The 20,397-nt window shown below is 36.8% G+C and overlaps 1 protein-coding gene across 1 annotated transcript in view; it reads left to right on the top strand.

Annotated features, from left to right (window-relative positions):
• Positions 1-17,490, top strand: part of LOC124644673 (cytotoxic granule associated RNA binding protein TIA1) — a 55,986-nt gene extending 38,496 nt beyond the window's left edge. Inside the window, exons 3-10 of the mRNA XM_047184176.1 lie at positions 693-780; positions 2,757-2,832; positions 5,503-5,605; positions 8,018-8,198; positions 8,708-8,837; positions 11,253-11,428; positions 12,175-12,346; positions 12,847-17,490. Of these exons, the coding sequence (XP_047040132.1) occupies positions 693-780; positions 2,757-2,832; positions 5,503-5,605; positions 8,018-8,198; positions 8,708-8,837; positions 11,253-11,428; positions 12,175-12,346; positions 12,847-12,888 (968 nt within the window). The 3' untranslated portion in view covers positions 12,889-17,490. The remainder of the gene's footprint in view (positions 1-692; positions 781-2,756; positions 2,833-5,502; positions 5,606-8,017; positions 8,199-8,707; positions 8,838-11,252; positions 11,429-12,174; positions 12,347-12,846) is intronic.
• Positions 17,491-20,397: the final 2,907 nt, after the last annotated feature.

The raw sequence follows: 20,397 nt of genomic DNA, 5'->3' as shown, positions 1-20,397 counted from the left end.
CATGTGTATATGTATTTTATTCGGTTTTGACGTAAAAGTGACGCAGACAAACAGACTTTCGTAAATCATAATCAATTTATTTATTATTATTTCTGAAAGATAAAAGGATGGCTTCATGGCTAAGAAACCGTCGCACTGGTTAACCGATTGTTATGGTCGGTTCGTGAATGGGTGACCCGTAACGAGTTCGTCCGTGTTTCGGAAGGCACTCTAAATTGGTACCTATATCTCGGCTGTCATTTGAACATCTTTGGCAGTCGTTACAGGTAGTCAAAAGCCAGTAAGTCTGACAACCAATCTTAGCCAATGACTTTAATTATATTCAATTACTTATCATAATTTATTTCACCCAGTTCACATCTTCCGGCTCCATCATCAGATCAGTTCGACAGTACCATATTATTGTATTGTCATCAGAACTACATACAGCTGACAAAGTTCATGACGATCCTCGGAAGATGATTAAATTACTTAACTTTCTTTTGTGATGGGAAGTCATTGAATGACCCCTTCCGCGAGTGTTAGACTCTTACAGACCAAAACCCACCGTGTAACCAAGGCCTTCGTAGGCCTTTTATGTACCAGCACCGCGGTAACTCTTCCAAACAATCCCGCAGTATATTACCTTAAGTTCCGTTACATAGTTATACAGGTCGACCTAGAAGGTAAAATCTTATGTATTTTTGTTACAGAACATTATCACATTTTCGTGGGAGACCTGAGTCCCGAGATCGAGACGCAGAGCCTCCGAGATGCCTTCGCGCCTTTCGGAGAAATATCGTAAGTATACCTACTTCATTTACAAGACCCATTAAACTAGACTCTTTCTTTGTCAACAAGATAAAAAGTGTTAGCAATAGATTTAATAAAGCTTTAATTTGAATGCTTTAAATTTGACTGTCTCGTTGGTCTAGTGGTCGCAAGCGCGGCTGCTGGGCTCCAGGTCTCGGGTTCGATTCCCGGGTCGGGCCGAAATCGCTTTGTGGGTTTTCTTAAACTTTCACAAAGCAGCCCGTAGTCTGGGAGCTGGTGATTGATTCACCCGTGCATCGGAGAGCACGTAAATGTCGGTCCTGCGCCTGATCTCTTTCCAGTCGCGTCAGATTGCCGTCTCATCGGGTTATGAGAGTGAAGGAATAGTGAGTGCACCTGTGTCCAAGCAAATGATCGTGCACTATAATGTGTCCTGCGCAGCTGGCTGATCTCCTTAAATGAGAATAGCCGCCGTGACCGAAATCGGCCGTGGACGCCTTTATAATATTTATTCCTATCTAATATAAAATCTCCCGCATCTAATCTTACCCCTCAAGCGTCACTCGAGAGTCCAATACCGACATTAGTAAATAAGAAATACATAAGTGTTCGTCTCGTCTTGAATGCTAGAGTATGACAAGACATGGAGAATCGAACAGCTTTTGGATTAACGCCAAGAAGGCGAAGTCGCACTAACAGCGGGGAATACGTTTATGCTTGTAGTTAAGCGTTTTACATGTTTATAGTTAAAATTAAAGTAATATACAGGAACACTTAAACCCTTAGGTAACTGAACTGTCATCTGATACACAGGTGCACTCACTATTCCTTCACTCTCATAGCGCGATGGGACGTCAATCCGACACGATCAGGCGCAGGACCGACATTTACGTGCTCTCCAGGCTCCGGGCTGCTTTGTGAAAGTCTTCTAAAACCCACAAAGCGATTTCGGCTGGACTCGGGAATCGAACAAGAGACCTCGTTCTCAGCAGCCGCACTTGCGACAGTTAGACCAACGAGGCAGTTAAAAACTTCCAAATAAATTGTCAACCAGCCGTGCATGGGGGCTGCGTAATTTGCAATCTGCGGGTTCCCTATACAAGAAACCTGCTAGTATCAAAGCGCTCTTATGTCTAAGTTACCCGCTCCGCTCATGAGCCCGCTATCAGTAGCACCTCGCCCCCACTCCAGTGACATACTTCATATTTGTCAAAAAGCCAAAAACTAGAGTTTATGTGCATCTCGCAAAGCTGCCAGAAGGTTTATCTTTTACTTAGCTTTTATCTTAGCGGTCCAATATGTTAGTTTCTATCTTAGCTAAAATCTGTAGAAGAAAAGTTTTTACAAAAAAATCACTAAGTATATCTTGGACACCAATAAGAAGTGTCAGAAGCCAGTAAGTCTGACACCAGTCTAACCAAAGGGTATCGGGTTGCCCGGGTAACTGGGTTGAGGAGGTCAGATAGGCAGTCGCTTCTTGTAAAGCACTGGTACTCAGCTGAATCCGGTTAGACTGGAAGCCGACCCCAACATGATTGGGAAAAGGCTCGGAGGATGATGATGATCTTGGACACCAATGACACAGTCATTGATTGCCAAGATCATCAGACCTACAGTTTAAGATTCGGATGGAACCTTAAACTGTAGGTCCCGGCTGTTACTGAACATCCTTGGCAGTCGTTACGGGTAGTTAGAAGCCAGTAAGTCTGACACCAGTCTAACCAAGGGGTGTTAAGTTGCCCGGGTAACTGGGTTGAGGAGGTCAGATAGGCAGTCGCTCCTTGTACAACATTGGTACTCAGCTGCGTCCGGTAAGACTGGAAGTCGAACCCAACACAGTCGTCCCATCGCGCTATGAGAGTGAAGGAATAGTGAGTGCACCTGTGTCCGAGCAAATCTGCGTGCACTATAATATGTCCTGCGCAGCTGGCTGATCTCCTTATATGAGAACAGTCGCTGTGGCCATTATTATTACTTATTAATATGTTTATTTTCTTTTACAGTGACTGTCGCGTGGTTCGCGATCCTCAGACGCTGAAATCCAAAGGCTATGGATTCGTCTCGTTTTTGAAAAAATCGGTGAGTTCTTTTGATTATTTTGGGTACTACTAATGGTGGTATTAAATAACCTACTTATTAAATGTTGGGAAAAATATATAGAAGTTTATTATATAGGATCAATATTACAGTACCCGCAAACTACAGTCTAAACAGTTAGCCGACAGTTGACACGACGGGTGGCATTTTTTTTTAAGAATATCTTGATTCGTATCAAAGTTTTCAGTCGGTCTGATACTGAAATACCTGATCATTGTAATGTGCGTACTACCATTCATCTTCATACTGACTTATGAGCCCAAACAAACTGTCGGCCGTCTAAAAGTTTTTAGTGTGCGGGTATTATTAATGTCATGGATTTCCAAGTAACGCCTTATTCCATATTTTATCTTAACCTATTATGTTGATTTACAAATTTTTACATTATCATATAGATTAAGTCTTTCTATCTCTGATCGCGAAGCAACGGATAGATTATAGAAATACGCAAGTAAGCCGTCAGAGAATTAGCCCTTGGCTAAGTAACAGCCGCACGGGTCGATCGATCATAAGGTAATGCAACGCTTGGCGCGGTCACCATCTTGTCATGACGAGTTCCTCCGTGTTTCGGAAGGCACGTTAAATAGGCGTGTCCCAGCTGTCAGCTGATCATCATTGGCAGTCGTTACGGGTAGTTAGAAGCCAAAAAGACTGACAACCAGTCTGTCAAGGGTTGTCAGGTTGCCTGGCTAACTGTGTTGAGGAGGTCAGATAGGCAGTCGCTCCATGCGGCACACTGGTACTAAGCTGCATGCTGTTAGACTGGAAGCCGACCTCAGCAACATATAGTTGGGAAAAGGCTTATTAAGTGCCTTATATTCCAACTAAATATATTATTTACCAATTGTTAGTATTTTAGAAGATGTAGCGAAACTAAAGCGTATTGTCGATACGTTGTATTGAGTTAAGGAATAATATTCCCCCTCTAGTTATGAGCCACATAGCAATCAAAAGGCCTTTTTAAGCGCTATATTCTGTCTTAACATATTTAATACCATCATCATCCGTCGAACCTTTTTCCCAACCATGTTGGAGTCGGCTTTCAGTCTAACCGGATGTAGCTGAGTACCAGCGCTTTACAAGGAGCGGCTGCCTATCTGACCTCCTCAAGCCAGTTACCCGGGCAACCCGATACCCCTTGGTTAGACTGATGTCAGGCTTCTGACTATCCGTAACGACTGCCAAGGATGTTCAATGACAGGCGGGACCTACAGTTTAACGTGCCATCCGAAACACAGTCATTAATTTAATTTTAAATGCTGAACATTAATTCATTCTAAGTAACATTAACTATGGCGCCGCTATGGGAAAAACTGCAGTTTCCATACATAATTAATAACTCTATCGATTGAAATGTCATAGCTAGAAATTCATGGAATTCGCATTTTAACCTTAGATTATACAAACAACTGGATACGGCATTGCCTTAGCATTTCTTCTGCCAAATAAAAATAATAAGAGCCCTGGCGAATTGTTAGTCACGGCGGCTGCTCTCTTATAAGGAGATCAGCCAGCTGCGCAGGACAAATTATAGCGCACGAGCATTTGCGCAGACACAGGTGCACTCACTATTCCTTCACTCTCATAGCGCGATGGGATGGAGCGAAAATTCAAAGACAACACTCATACTGATTTGTATATGTGTGCATCAAGTTTATGACGACCTCGATGGCGCAATGGTCACCATGCCGGATAGCCCAACCTGAGGTCCCGGGTTCGATTCCTGGGTCGGTCGACATTTGCGTGATGAGCATGCTTGTTGGCCGTAGTCTGGGTGTTATAATATGTATATTATGTGTAGCTATATGTAGTTTATCAGTTGTGTTAGCACCCATAACACAAGTTAATTAATAACTTAGCATGGGGCTAACAGACCGTGTGTGAAAAGGTGTCCCGACATTATTTATTTTATTTATTTATTTATGCTTTTTTTTAACATCGTGTATGTATCACTATTCGTTGCATTACCGCGTGTTAATTGGCAGACTTTTTCACATAGAGATATGTGCTTGTAGCGGTTCCAGTTGTTTGAAAGCTCTAAGTTTTTAACTATTGGGGACTTTCCACACGATTTATATGGAAAACCTTTGATTTCTTTGGAATTGTAAAAGTTTAGTTATATTGTTGGTTAGTAACCAATGTTTTAGGTACTCGGTCAAGGTTAAACTGTGATTGTGAGGTTGGGAAATAGATGGGTGACCGGTGACCGTTGAATGTAGCTGTTTTCTTATGAGTACGTTTACAAGCTTTTCAAGTTGCAAATATATAGTACTTGTTCTTCTTTGATATCAAGACGGACGGACGGACGGACAGAGGAGCGAAAACAATAGGGTCCCGTTTTACCCTTTGGATACGGAACCCTAAAAAACTGCATTAAAATCCGTTGTGTAGTTTTAGGCTGCCTGTCCACCGGAGCGGAGCTAGGCTGCGGAGTGGAGAAACTGAGAAATATTAACCAATAGGATTGAGGAGCGGAGATTTTGTCCAATCCTATTGGTTAATATTTCTCAGTTTCTCCACTCCGCAGCCTAGCTCCACTCCGGTGGACAGGCAGCGTTAAAGATTTAAGCATACATAGGGATATAGGGACAGAAAAAGCGACTTTGTTTTATTCTATGTAGTGATTAATTCAATTGTTTATCATTGTTTCAGGAGGCGGAATCGGCTATAACTTCAATGAATGGACAGTGGCTGGGCTCCCGGTCAATCCGCACCAACTGGGCGACTAGGAAACCACCAGCGCCCAAGAATGAGTGTGAGTACATTGGTACATTTACTTTGCTACACAGAATAAAGATTTATTGTCAGTTTATTTTGAAGGTAATCATCATGAAATGAAATGAAATGAAATCGTTTATTTTGCAAGTTGGACATTACATCACTTTTACACGTCATTTTAAGAACGCTGAGGTCGGCATTTCCTAACTGACTGATCCCTGAGAAGAAACGCCGAATCAAACTCAAGGGTCATAGTCTCTTTTAAAGTCCAAACATGTTATAAATCAAGTAATATCATGTGTGAGTGTCACCATGTACGCGGTCTGGAATGGCCTTTTGAGGAAAGAGCCACATCAGGCTGGAGCTGACCAGTCCCAACAGACGGCACGCATGCATCAGTCGTCGTGTAGCTCAAACCATATCTTAGGGAGCTCAACGACCTGTCACACGACGATACCAGATCTGCAGAACATTTGCGTAGGCCATTCAAAAATACTCAAACCCGCCAGACAGTATTTATGTTATAAGAATATATAATGTTTCTCGCATACACGATACTCACATTCACAATAATAATAAAATAATAATAAAAAAAAATACAATTATAGTATATAAATGTCAATAAACATGGATGGTTCTACATGGAAACTAACTTTTTCCTGCACAGTGATATAGTTAGCCTGTGTCCTTGGTCAGACTATTTGCGTACTGAATTTTTTATTTAAATCTGAGATACTTTCGCATTTACAATACTGGTAAGAATGAAAAGTAACATCCATCTTAAAACGTAAAAATTAAAAGAAATACGCAATTCAAACAAAGCATTTTTCTTACTCTTTTCTTACTCTTTTCTAAAACCGTCCGCCATTTTACCTAATCTTCTTACGGGGATTAAAAATTGTTATTTAAAAAAAATACTTACACAATAAGTACTCAAGTTGTTTAGCTTAAAACAGATTAATTTTAAAACCGAAATTCGTTTGTTTTTCTACTGAGTATTTCGAAATATTAATTCACTTGTTTTTGCAAGCGGCTTCACTCGGAATTCAGAGATAAAAAGTAGCCTATAGCCTTTCTTGATGACATCCTTGACAGTCGTTACGGGTAGTCAGAAGCCAGTAAGTCTGACACTAGTCTAACCAAGGGGTATTGGGTTGCCCGGGTAACTGGGTTGAGGAGGTCAGATAGGCAGTCGCTCCTTGTGGCACACTGGTACTCAGCTACATCCGGTTAGACTGGAAGCCGACCCCAACATAGTTGGGAAAAAGGCTCGGAGGATGGTGTTCTACAACGGTTTTCTTGTCTCCGTTGATGTCCTGGTACGGGAAGTAGTTTCCTCAGGAACACAGGTGGAGCCGTGGTGACAGCTAGTTTCAAATATTAATCAAAGAAACCTGGCTGAACAGATTTACAAGAAATTTGGTAAAGCAATAAAGAAGACTGTTACAGGCTACATCTTATTCAGATACATGAAAAATGTTCCTAAAGATAATTTAAAGCGAAGATAATTAACAAGCCTGTCAGAATTTTTAGAAAACCACCTTTTTTTAACGACGTCAAAAATCATCAAATGACCCCTCCCGCTGTGGGTTAGCAGCGGCGAGGGAGTGTCAGACTCTTACTGACTAAAAACCGTCGTGTTCCATCGTAGGCCTTTTATGTACCAGGGCTGCGGTAACTCTTGACTTTTTAATTTAACAAAACAATTATAAAGCATTAATCAATCAAAAAAACATTAAAAACAGAATATTAAATTAACACAAAAATCATTTAGAAGGGTATTAAGTCACACTCCAACATCCTTTGTTCATAATTAACGTCTGTAAGATCAAAGGACGCCGAAACGGTTAAAAGTAAACATTTGTACTGTAATCCCTTTGAGCTTACCGACTCACAATTAACGGTTGAAGGAAAAACGGGTTTAACCGTTTACGTAAAAGAGGGTTGTTTCTAGAGTTTGTTAATGTTTTTAGGGTTCTGTAACTAAAGTCAAATTCATTTATTGAAATTAGGCTTTTTAAATACTAGCGATCCGCTCCGGCTTCGCACGGGTCGGGATAACAGTATTTCCCCACTATTTAATGGATGTTATTATACTTATAAACCTGCCCCTTCAATCACTATATCTATTAAAAAAAACCGGCCAAGTGCGAGTCGGACTCGCTCACGAAGGGTTCCGTACCAGAGCAAAAATGAGCAAAAAAAAACACATTTGTTGTACGGGAGCCCCTCAAAATATTTATTGTATTCTAATTTTCTGTATTTGTTCTTATAGCGGCAACAGAAATACATCATGTGTGAAAATTTCAACTCTCTAACTATCACGGTTCATGAGATACAGCCTGGTGACAGAGGCGCGAAAACAATAGGGTCCTGTTTTACCCTTTGGGTGCGGAACCCTAAAAACGCTGATGGTAGTTTACTAATGTTCATTTACATCCTCTTCCAGTAAACTCAAAACCGCTGACCTTCGACGAGGTCTACAACCAGAGCTCTCCGACGAACTGCACGGTCTACTGCGGCGGTCTCACTACCGGCCTGACGGAGGAGCTCATGCAGAAGACCTTCCAACCGTTCGGGACTATCCAGGAGATACGCGTGTTCAAGGATAAGGGCTATGCTTTTATTAGGTTAGTCACCAATTGAACTGTTGACCAGCTTATTCTAGTTTTTGATTTCTGACACTTACGCGAATATTAGACACTTGAATAAAACAGCTTTTATTGGATAGATGTTGTAAAGGATCCGAAACGTCGGGCTTAAATAATATTAGTGTAACCGCGATAAAATCCGTAAAAGTAGTTTTATTTAAGCATCTATCATTTGAAAAGCAACTTAATATAAGGACACTTTTATAAAAATAACAGTTTTCATTGTAGAAACAAACTATGGGCACAACTTGATGTGAAAAATCTATGACGTTATAGTTCGCACTATCATACAAATTGCATAGAGAGTTACCGCTTTTGACAGTCAAATAAAAAAAATCTATTTAACTTATTCTAACTTATCGTTCATGCACTCTCTTCTTATCTCTCTTCTTCAATGCTGCACTCTAATCCCACACAAAACAGCCAAAAGCCAGGTCTAACTTCACTTTCCCCATTCCTATTACTAATATTCTCCACTTCTTCCTCAGATTCTCCACCAAGGAGTCGGCAACCCACGCGATCGTTGCTGTCCACAATACGGACGTGAACGGCCAGCCCGTCAAGTGTTCCTGGGGCAAGGAATCAGGGGATCCCAATAACGCACAGGCTCAAGGACAGGTTAGTAATATTTACTTTTTTTAGGGTCTAAATTTATTAAGTCGTGATGGCCTAGTGGGTAAAGGACCATCTCACAAGTATGAGGGCGCGGGTTCGATCCCAGGTCAGGCAAGTTGCAATGCAACTTTCTAAGTTTGTATGTACTTTCTAAGTATATCTTAGACATCATTGGCTGTGTTTCGGATGGCACGTTAAGCTGTAGGTCCCGGCTGTCATTGAACATCCTTGGTAGTCGTTACGGGTAGTCAGAAGCCAGTAAGTCTGACACCAGTCTAACCAGGGGTATCGGGTTGCCCGGGTAACTGGATTGAGGAGGTCAGATAGGCAGTCGCTTCTTGTAAAGCACTGGTACTCAGCTGAATCCGGTTAGACTAGAAGCCGACCCCAACATGATTGGGAAAAAAGGCTCGGAGGATGAGGGTCTAAATTTTTAGGGGTTTGGGCCCAAATGGCAAAACGGGACCCTATTACTTAGACTGCATTATACGTCTGACATTACTTGTATTTGAATAATGTCAAAATTCTATATCGACTTAGGAAACAGAAAGAACGGCCGTAAGCTGTACACATAGACATAATATTAGTAAACAGGACTGCGCACCTTTAGCCAAAAAACGAGCCGAGTGAAACAGTTAGTACCGAGGCCGTCTGTCCCTTTCTAATAGGGTGACTATGAGATTAAGCTAGGTGAGACAAATCCGAATTTGCTAAGATTATTAAACACAGATTGGTATTGAAATTTTAACTTACGCAGTTTGTGACCTTAAAATACTAATATAGGCTTTTAATAATTAGCGGGAATTAGCAGTATAAAAGCAGGGAGATTCGAAGTGAAGACTATTTTTTTTTGTATTTTTGCTTAACATATAGACTGCTGAGCCGTTTATGTCGCCTTTCTTCATTTTTTGGGAAGCTATAACAATAGTACAACAGTTTTAATATCCATCACCCATATTTTGACTCATTACAAGAATTCATGGGTACCCTAGTTGTTTGATTTACGAAAATGTTATTATTAGCTAACCTGTGGAACGATATATTGCAACCACCATAGGATTCAGGTTTACAAGTATAAACGCAACACTTTTTCACCATTTTAATAGTTTAAATTGATTTAATACAAAAAATATAAATAAAATTTTAAATGCTGATTACGCGCCAAAAATGTTCAGGGTTACCGCTAGAAAATAAAAAAAATAAAAATAAAAATTTATGTTGTTTATGTTTTAAGAATAAATACGAATAAATTAATGCGATTGTTATTAATTTGTTGACTTACAATTGTTAAAATAAGATAAAAATATAAGTGATTCAATTGTTTTTTTGGGAAGACAAAACTGTTGATCACAACATTTTTTTATGCTGGCAAGGTGTTAGAAAGCGACAAACGGCCTCCGTTCTAACTATCCCTCTCGGCTCGGATTTGCCTCTGTTTATTATGCAACCAATTTAGTACCTTATTGCGTTAGAACAGAGTTAATTTTCGTAAATATATATTTTGAGCGTGCGCAATCTTGTTTAGTATATTACATCTATGGCTGTACATGAGCCGTGATAGATTTAAAATCTGACAGAGGATGTTTTAGTGTTAGATAACAACGAAATACAAAAAAAAAAATATATTTTGAGCGTTCCCATGCGACAAACGTAATTTATTTCGCCGTTTTAACACAAAGGGTGTTAATACCTAAATGATACTCTAAAACGGACTCATACCTGGCCGGTTCTTTTATTACTATTTGGGTTTTCACGGTCTTCTGAAGTTCTGAAGCATGCATTAAAAATGCAAACTTCATAAGCAATATTATTTGACGAAAATTTCACGGAACAGTATTTCCATAAATTAATTCATGAAATAAATGATTACAACATAATTCAAATATGTATGGAGTATTCATTAATTATTCTCTTTCGTCTTCTTATAATTAGCATTTAAAACATACTCAATTAGACACTTTTGTCGACATTTATAATTATTTTAAGATAGCTGACGTTCTTATTGATTGGTTGTCATGGCAACCATATGTAGTTGTGATAAAGATTAGAAGAAACTTTATGTAGATTTCGCCAATTTTTCGTCACGGAATATTGCGTGTTTCTGCCAGAAACAATGTTTAGTTAGATACCGTAAGGGTTATTAGAGTTATTACTAACAAATGACTGGTCCGTCTGTCCATTTGTCCGTCTTTATATCACGAAACATGATGGCTAGACAGTTGAAATAAGCCCAACAGACAGAGTTATTTTCGCATTTATAATATTAGTAAGGGCATAGTTCACTCCATGTAACTTTGCAATCCTGAAATTAGCGATTGTAATCTTTGCGCATTATTGTCGAAAGGCTTTACTTGTCAGAAATTAGCTTCTAGTGTTTTCTCAGGAATAAAATCTAACATTTCATAACATTCTCCTCAGATCCCAACAGCCTACAGTCCTTTCGGCGCGACCTACACCGGGGGTGTTCCCCCAACCTCCTATTGGTACAACACCTACCCTCAACAGCTGGGGGGCTTCCTCCAAGGAGTCCAGGGGGTGCAAGGATACACGTACGCCGGTCAGGCCTTCGCTGGCTATCAGCAGCAGTATATGGGGTATGTACATAACAAACAACTTTATTAATATACTAGAGAAACCAAATATTACGAATGTAGACTTTTGTAACAAGTCGAAACACAGCTATGATACGATCTGGGGCCGCGGGATTATTCGCTCAAGCTACCGCGGCCCTGGTACATAAAGGGCTTAAGAAGGAACATGGTGGGTTTAGTCAGTAAGAGTCTGACACTCCCTCACGCTCACAGTGGGAGAGGCTCACATTTGATGATTTTACATAAAAAAGAAAAGCTATGATACGATGTTCCAGTCATATCATGAAGTTCCAGTTCATTTCTTCCGGCTCCATCATCAGATCAGTTCGACAGAACCATATTATTGTATTGTGTGCCTCGCTGGTCTAGCTACGGTAGGCACGGTTGCTGAGCATGAGGTCTTGGGTTCGATTCCCAGGTCGGGCCGATATGGCGTCTGGAAGTTGGTGTTTGATACACCCGTGCATCGGAGAGCACGTAAATGTCGGTTCTGCGCCTAATCTCTCTCCGGTCGCGTCGGATTGCCGTCCCTGACAACTATGACACTGATGGAATAGTGAGTGCACTTGTGACTGCGCAAATACTCGTGCACTATAATATGTCCTACGCCGCTAAGAACAGCCGCCGTGGCCTAAATCGGCCGTGGAGGCCATTATTATTATTAGTTACTAAAACCCTTGGTAACCAAAACTATACTAAAAATAACCCCCCTAGAGGGACTAAGTCCCATTACCATTATATAATTTCAGTAAGGAGTTCCAGTGGGCTAACACAACTGCATGTTCCAGTATGGGGGGTGTCCAGCTACCCTGGGCTCTAGGCGCGGGGGTCGGAGGCGTGGGTTCTGTGGGGGGGGTCGCTGCTATGTCTCAACCCCCTCAGGTGCTTCACTATCCGGTGCAGCATTTCCAAGTGCAGCCTGTGAGTGATAACTTGTATTTTTACCGACTTTTCAGAAAGTTTTGTTTATTTTTAACCGACTTTCTAAAAATGAGGTTCCCAATTGGGATGTTTGTGTTCTTTTAATTTATGATCGCGCATAATTCCGTTATTTTTAAAAACAACACTTCTCCATTTGTGCGTGAAAAAGTAACAAACATACACATTAACAAACTTTGACTTTCATTATATTACTTTGATAGGATATATAATAATTATTATTTATATTGTAATGCTAGCCGTTTTCCCGCGGTTGCACCCGCGTCCCGTGGTAACTACTGCCCGTACCGGGATAAAATATAGCCTATGTTACTCAGGTACAGTAGACTGCACATCAGTGGTAACTGTCATGCACCTTAACTCAATAGTAATAAGTACGATTTACCTATAAAACTGTTACCACTGACCTGAAGTTGACTGTACATTGTAGCTATCTGAAAAGATTGTTTACCTCTTTATAATATTTATTGTTATGTTTTCAGATTGGTGAAGACGAGTGGCTGGCTCCGAGCCTCCTGGTGTGAGGCAACCGCGCCCCCCCACTCGGCTCCTGTTGTTGTGTGCAAAAAGACTGGCTTACATTACTTTGAGTCTCTTTTGTTGAGTCTTTTACGTCGAAAGTCTACTTTTAAAAGTCTTTTTTGTAAAAGTCTGTTGTTTAAAGGCGAGTCTCTTTACAAAAGTCTCTTTTATTAAAGTCAGTTGTCTGAAAGCGTTGTGAGACTTTTTTAAATAGAGTTTTATTGAAAGGACTTTTTAGAAGGCTTTTTCTGTGTTATAATTTATATTGTAAAGTATTTTTGTGTATTTTTCTTTTTTGTAAAAGGCTTATAATAGTGAAGATTTTTGTTAATAATGTTTTGTTACCTCATTAATTTAAATTGTATTGACAGTGTTATGCTATGGAAACGATGTATTAAGTTGATTTTTCATTTTAAAAATAATATTTTAAATGTGTTGTGCCTATCTATTATTTGGAGTCTCTTTTCGTGAGTCTACTTTGTAAAATTACAAAATGTACGCTAGTATTTAAAATTATAAGTTTGCATTCGTTAAATCACAAATGTTTTTGTTAAAACTTTTTAAAGTTAACTTTAAAAAAAAAGTTGTGATTTTTTGTGAATTTGAAGTTTTAAAGCACGTTTTCGGAGCCATTAGAGTCTCTTGAAGAAATATGTATTATTTATTATTGTTACCAAATATCTAGTCAAAAAACAAAGATTTTTTGTTGTTTTCAGTTGAAGTTGAAAAAATAACTTGAAAAACAATGTTGTTTGTTGTACTTTATAGAAAAAAAAAATCATTTTTACGTTAATCTTTTCATGTATATTCTTGAAAAGACATTTGGCTGTCTTAAATAATTGTAAGTTATATTTTAAGAAATCTTGGACTTATAAAGCGCTGTAGCACATTTTTTTTGTATGTTTCAAACAAAAACATTCAAATTCTAGTCAATTACGGATTTTTTTACATTGTTTTTGTTTGTTTTGGGAAATAAAGAAAAAATATACAACAGGAGAGCGTTTGCGCAAAAAAAAAACGGATCACCACCAGTCATTGTGGGACGAAACTCAAGAAAAAAAAATGTTAAAAAATGTGAGTCAAAAATATCGAAAGATTATCTACTTATTGCTTCTTATGAGTGCAAGGTAAATGCGTATAAAACATACTTTTAGAAAATATATAGAAATTAAAAATAAGTCTCGAGTATAAGTCTAGAGTAAGATATTATCACCACGCGGGCCAAATCGGGGTTGCGAAGACAAATTAAGAAAAAAATGATCAAAAAAAAACTTTTTTTTACGGTGATCCATCTGTCAGTACATGTTTAAATAAGAAAAAAAATATTGAGTAAAAAAATTAGATTTTTGGAGATATGTTTAGTAGTAAAAATAGATTGAAACACCGGAGTGAGAAAAATTTTATAAAAAAAAACTTTTATATGAATATGCCGAGGACGCTAGGAATGATAGATTATGAATAGATAATGAACAAACTTTTTTGAGATGGGCTTGAAGAGATGTCGGCTTTATGACTTTTCCGAATCGAAGTCGGAAAACATTTTAAACGACGTTTTACGAAGTCGAAATTGTCGACTCATGTCTACGAGTAGAGCTTGATGCGAGTTGTATGTCGATTTCTCGACTCAAACTCTTGTTGTTGTGAAAGTCGAAGTATGAAGTCGTTCGACTCAAAAACGTCTTTAGACGAGGATAAACGGCAGTTTACTTATAATTAAAAACATCGAGAAATCTATTCTTTCTCTTATGCGCACACTTTCAGAGTTTCAATTAGTTTAGTGAAGGGAGTATACAAGTCGGAAAATGCGACTTATTCATGAATCGAAGTCGACTTTCAAAGTCGCCCATCTCTTAGTCATGAGTTTTTTTTCTTTCTGGAAAGCCATTGCCAAATTCAGAAATCCGTAAAATAAAAATACTGTTATAAAAAAAAGGTTGTGTCTAGTTAAAAGATACAAAACTGATCAGAAAAAAGGTAGAGAAAAAAAAATTAGATTTATTTATTAATATTAACTTATAAGTGAAAAGAAAAAAATATTTATTGCCTAGATCGTAAGTATAATACCCGTTTACTGTAGTTAGAGGAAATTATAACAGAAAAAAAAGTTCTTTTCACTCGAGTAAATAAAAATAAATGTTTGGGCGGCGCCGTGGCGCGCGATTTCGGCTACTTCTATTTTTTTTTTCTCGTTTTTCTTTTTCTGAGAGAGATTTTTCTCTATTTCCTTTGTGGTTTCCCTCGACGGAGGATAGTGTTTTTAAAAAAATACCAAAGCGCTGATAAGGGAACGTCTTTTTTGAAGCATTTTAGTCAACGGTACGCTTGTGCCGTGTGACGCGTCTTTGTAAAAAATCGTATTTTATACATTAATTATTAAATTAAAAAAACTATATTATATCTGTTTTGATGATTTTCTGTTACTTTTGTTCTGGTTGGTTAGTATTGAGAGGCTGGTTACGCGGTTTGAAGAACAAAAAGTTGACCTTGAATAATTCAAGGTCATCTAAGATGATATATCTTGTGACCTGGAGACTGGGACGTCTTTAAATGCCTTCGGAACTGTATATAAATCTGTGTTTAAACCGTGAAAAGGAGAGAAAATATATAATAAGTGATAAATATACTAAAATGAAAGTAACAGAAATCCATTGAAACATTTAGGTTGGACTGTTAGATTTTTTATTTTGAAAATTTAGCTGTTTTTTATTTATATCTTCAGCGTAGTAAAAATTTGGCAGACATATCGCTAGAATCTTATAAATAAGATATTATAATATATTACTATATTACTAAACTATTCTACATATATAGTTTATTTCATGACTTGAAGAGTTTTCACACTTATTCTCTAACTGTCAGCCTTTTTATATATCTATTTATATGTTTATTTAATCTGTTATATGTATTTATTTATCTGTGCTGTCTCGTGTTAGCCAGGAACTTTTCTCCAACGAAAATGAGAGCTTTGCTCTACAATTTTAGCCTTAGCCTCAATCAGGCTAAATGTCCTTAGATATACATACGCTATATGTATAATTCAACACCAATATATAAAATGTCCCCTAAATTAGGAACTTGTGTGTTTAATGTAAGAAAAGAAAAAAAACTGTCTCCTTCGCACTTGATTTTCTGGATATATATATCCGAATGTGTTAGTAAGTAAATTCGCATAAAAACGTAGTTGTAATCAATATTTAAGTGATTAATAATGGATTATTAATTTCTCGTAATTAAAGCTTACTGAAACAGTAAAAAAGGCAAGAAAATGTGTACGTTTTTTGATTATCCATATCGGTTTTTGGAGATCAAAAAACGTGTGTGTTTAGACAACATTGACAGAGCGAATTATTTTTCGTCTAGTCGGTAAAAGGTTGTAATGTAGGATTTTAGCTTGTTTATCTTGGGACATCTTCAAAAAGTAATGATGTCAATAAAGTAGACAACTGAATAAATCATCAACAGTTTTGAACATATCTTGAAATAAAAACTGAACGCAAGATATATATTCGACGTATATATTATTACAATATATATTACTGCAGGCGAATGTTTTGTCAGAATGCAAAAATAAATATATAAGAAGTAAATTAGTTTTTAGAAGTATTCATGCGTATTGAATATTATATACCCAGTTAGGCTTAGGGTGGTTTTGACAGAAGTCGGACACCAAAAAATGTATTTAGATTAAGTGTGAAAAATCTTTGGGAAGGAGAAAAATGTTGTTGCGTCAATTTGGGCATTCAGTCAATCGTGGAAGGTAGCGGCGTATTTTGGGTATATTAAAATGGATAAATATATAAAACGATAAAATATTTTCATCCAGATTCGTTGAATGTGTTTAAAGATGTATTATTTCTTATTTTTATTTTATTTTTTTGATAAATAATTGATTATTTCAGATGTTCTTGAAACAGAATTGTGTGTACAATAATATTGGGCACATATTTAAGTATTGTATCCTTTTTTATATACCCAATTTACACCCCCTGAGGTTCAACCTCTAAATATCACAAAATATAATGTTAGCTAGTCAAATTTAGAATATAGATACCATATAATATGCTAGAACAATCGTATATGCCTAAGTGCTTGTAGTTTTATGTAACCCACATTTAAAGTTTGCCGATCGAGAACCGGTCGTTGCCTTTTCTGAACTACTTCCTTCTCATATATGATAATCATATTATAAAAATTAACATTAAGGCTTGCTCTATATATAAGTTATTTAGATAGGTAAAAAATGCAAAATATATAACTATTGATAACAAAAAAAAAACAAAAATGTAAGTTAGATAGGATGTTGCAATTAATTTTTGGGTTTCGTGTATTTTTTTTCGGTTTGACCTTTGAGTTTGACCTTGAATAAGTATGGTAAGTTCCCAAAACACCAAGTAATATAATCCTTGTTATATATAAAGTAGAATTGGATATATATGTATGTCTACTATAATGTATAGTATTTCGGACTTTGATAACTGACTAGGATGCCTTATTTTTCTTTGATTTTCGTTTTTAGTCACAATTCATTGAAGATGGTGTGTTTATTTTTCTTTAAACCTTTATTTTTTTGTTTTTTATTCAAATTTTAAATTGACCTGATTTTAATTTGAATATATTTGTTTTAAAATGTAACTATAATACGAAATATTTATATAATGGTTTGCTGTTTTTAGTATTTTTAAAGAAAAATCAGACACATCATCGTCAAACGAGGCGAGTGCCAAAAAAAGGTTTTTTACACATTTATTTAGACTTTTTTTATTTTTTTGTTTTTCTCTTTTCGCATTATAACATCCGTCTATTTCAAATAAATTATAACACCAAGAATTCAGACTAAATGTTATCCTCTAAGCGCGTTTCTAAAAACGTTTTTCTTAAAATTTTAAAATGTATTTAAAATTTTATATGACAAATATTGTTTTCTCCGGGGTTCAATTAAAAATAATAATAATCGAAAATACATATCTTGGTACGACTAACTTAGCTACGCTAATAAATAAAACTAGATTTTATTTCGATTGTTTTTGTAATGATGTAGATTTTTTTCTGTTTTTTTATTTTTTTATTAAATAAAGATACAAAGTATCTGAATCGCAATACGATATTTGTGTATAAAATTAAAATACATGTAAAACTATAAGAAAAAATATAGAATAGACATGAATTAATGTAACTCAATGTTTTTCCGTTCTTACGTCCTTTAGTGTGCGTGCAAGTCATTGCAAAAATATTTAAGAGAAAAAAATGTTTGTAATGGACAAACTAAGAAACTACTGCACCGATTTCAAAAATTCTTTCACTGTTGGAAAGCTGCACTCTTCTCGAGTAAAATATTTTATCCAAGTACAGGCAGTAGTTCTCAAGGGACGCGGGTGAAGCCTCGGGAAAACGGTTAGTATAAAATAAAAATGGCGATGCGTAGTTTTTCGAAAGCTAAAACTAAAGAAGTGAGAAACACGTTGTATTAGAATTAAGACATTATTTAGGAACGCTTTCGAAATCCTACTATCGTACCATTCGTTTCAACGTGTTTATAAGGAGCGACTAACTTTGACACACTGCAAACTTTTAGTCGGCCGATAGTTTAATTGGGCTCGTAAATCAGTATGAAGATGAATGGTAGCACGCACATTACAAAGACCAGGTATTTAGCCGGCATCAGACCGATTGAAAACTTTGATTGGAATCAAGAGAATCTCAAAAAAAAATGCCAAACGTCGGGTCAACTGTCGACCGACTTTAGTCTTTAGTCTGCAGTGTACGTTGAAAACGTAATTTTAAATAGTTTTTGCAATTTCTACATGCACACACGTAGTGGTTTTTATTTTAATTTCATAGAATGAGCTAGAATTTTGATGTTTTATAGTAAATGTCCCAGAAAAGGCTAGAATTTGTGTTCAACACACAAATCGGCTGATGACATGAAAATATAATGATATACATATTTTTTGAAATGTATAAATAAATAAAAATCTATGATCTGTCCCTTTATTTGTCTTTCGGATTGAGCCAGCAAAAAAAACATGAAAATTTTAACAGCTAACCGGGTACAAAAGTTCTAATATGACAGCTGTCAAACCGGATTCAGTCAGTTGTGATTTTAAATATGGTAAAATCGCTAGTCGTATTTTTATTAGGAGAAAAGTAAGACTTAAATGGCCTTACTACAAAAACTTTAACCCCTGTTTTACACTTGTCTAATAAAATTTTGGCTGCAAAATGAACCGTATGTCAACGTCATAATTTGACATTTTTTTAGACAAGGCATAAACTGACGTTTAAAAGTTTTTGTGGTAAGACGGAAAGACTCTAGTGCCCATTTTCACCAACAATCTCTTAATCTAAGTGCCACTTAGAATAAGGGCTCTCCCAATTTTGACATAAATAACTATGGATAAGGGATACCTAAACTTTGGTGAAAACGAAATTCTTATTAAGTGTTCCGTAAATGCTCTTAGGGGATCCCTTAATTTAGGTATTTGTTGGTGAAAATGGGCATAGGTCTTTAAAAGCACAAAGGTTATGGCCATCAAGCGATTGAAAAGTTGGTATCTTGTGGATTTTAATATTTTTTGTTCAAGCAATGTAACTAATCCTGACTTGGATCGTTTTGGCTACCGAGTATGTCTCTAAACTAAATAACAGCATACACAGAATTACAATACCTACCGTGGAATAAGTAATAAATTTTTAATACCAATAAAATTTTGCAACCAATTTTCACAAAAAATGACCTTGGATAAAAAATATCTAATCTACTAAAAAAATTACATTAGGGAAAGTGTTTTTATCATTGACCGAACCTAACCTTATAACAGCCGCTGTGGCCGAAAATAGGTAAGATGGTAGAAGTCGGTCCTGCTTATGATCTCTCTCCGGTGGTGTCCGATTGTCGTCCCATCGCGCTATGAGAGTGAAGGAATAGTGAGCGCACCTGTGTCCAAGCAAATGCTCGTGCACTATAATATGTCCTGCGCAGCTGACTGATATATGAGAACAGCCGCCGTGACCGACGATCGGCTGGGAGCGAACTTTTTGCTGGCTCGAGCCATTTTGTGTAGATTTGTGTCCGTACTCGTGATCGGTGTCGTAGCGATTTATTTTTAAAAATCCTGATTAGCAATATATGTTATAATAATAGTTTTTGTGGCAAAAATCGAAGTTGTAAGTCGATAAAAAAGTTGATTTTTTTTTTCAATTTTTTTGTAAAAAAATATTTTTCTGTATTTTTTTTTTTATTATTTTTTTGTTATTGGTTAAAACGTATATTTTATAAATGTACGGTAGGTTTTGCTAATATCCTTTTTTAATGTATTTTTTTGTTAGTGACAGTAATTTTAGACGTTTGTTACGTACTTATAAGCAATGAAAACTCTTCGATTTTTGCCAACAAAATATTAAAAATAATTAAAAAACACAGCAATAATGACGCAATAGGTGTTTAAAGTAGATTTTTTATTTTTCGTACCGCTAGTTACAACTTCTTAATACTATGATTTCAGTCTCTTCAA

Source organism: Helicoverpa zea, chromosome 30, assembly GCF_022581195.2.
Source record: "Helicoverpa zea isolate HzStark_Cry1AcR chromosome 30, ilHelZeax1.1, whole genome shotgun sequence".
NCBI classification, from domain to species: Eukaryota; Metazoa; Arthropoda; class Insecta; order Lepidoptera; family Noctuidae; genus Helicoverpa; species Helicoverpa zea.
The sequence above is the reverse complement of the archived record's forward strand: the minus strand, read 5'-3'. Positions and strand labels throughout refer to the sequence as shown.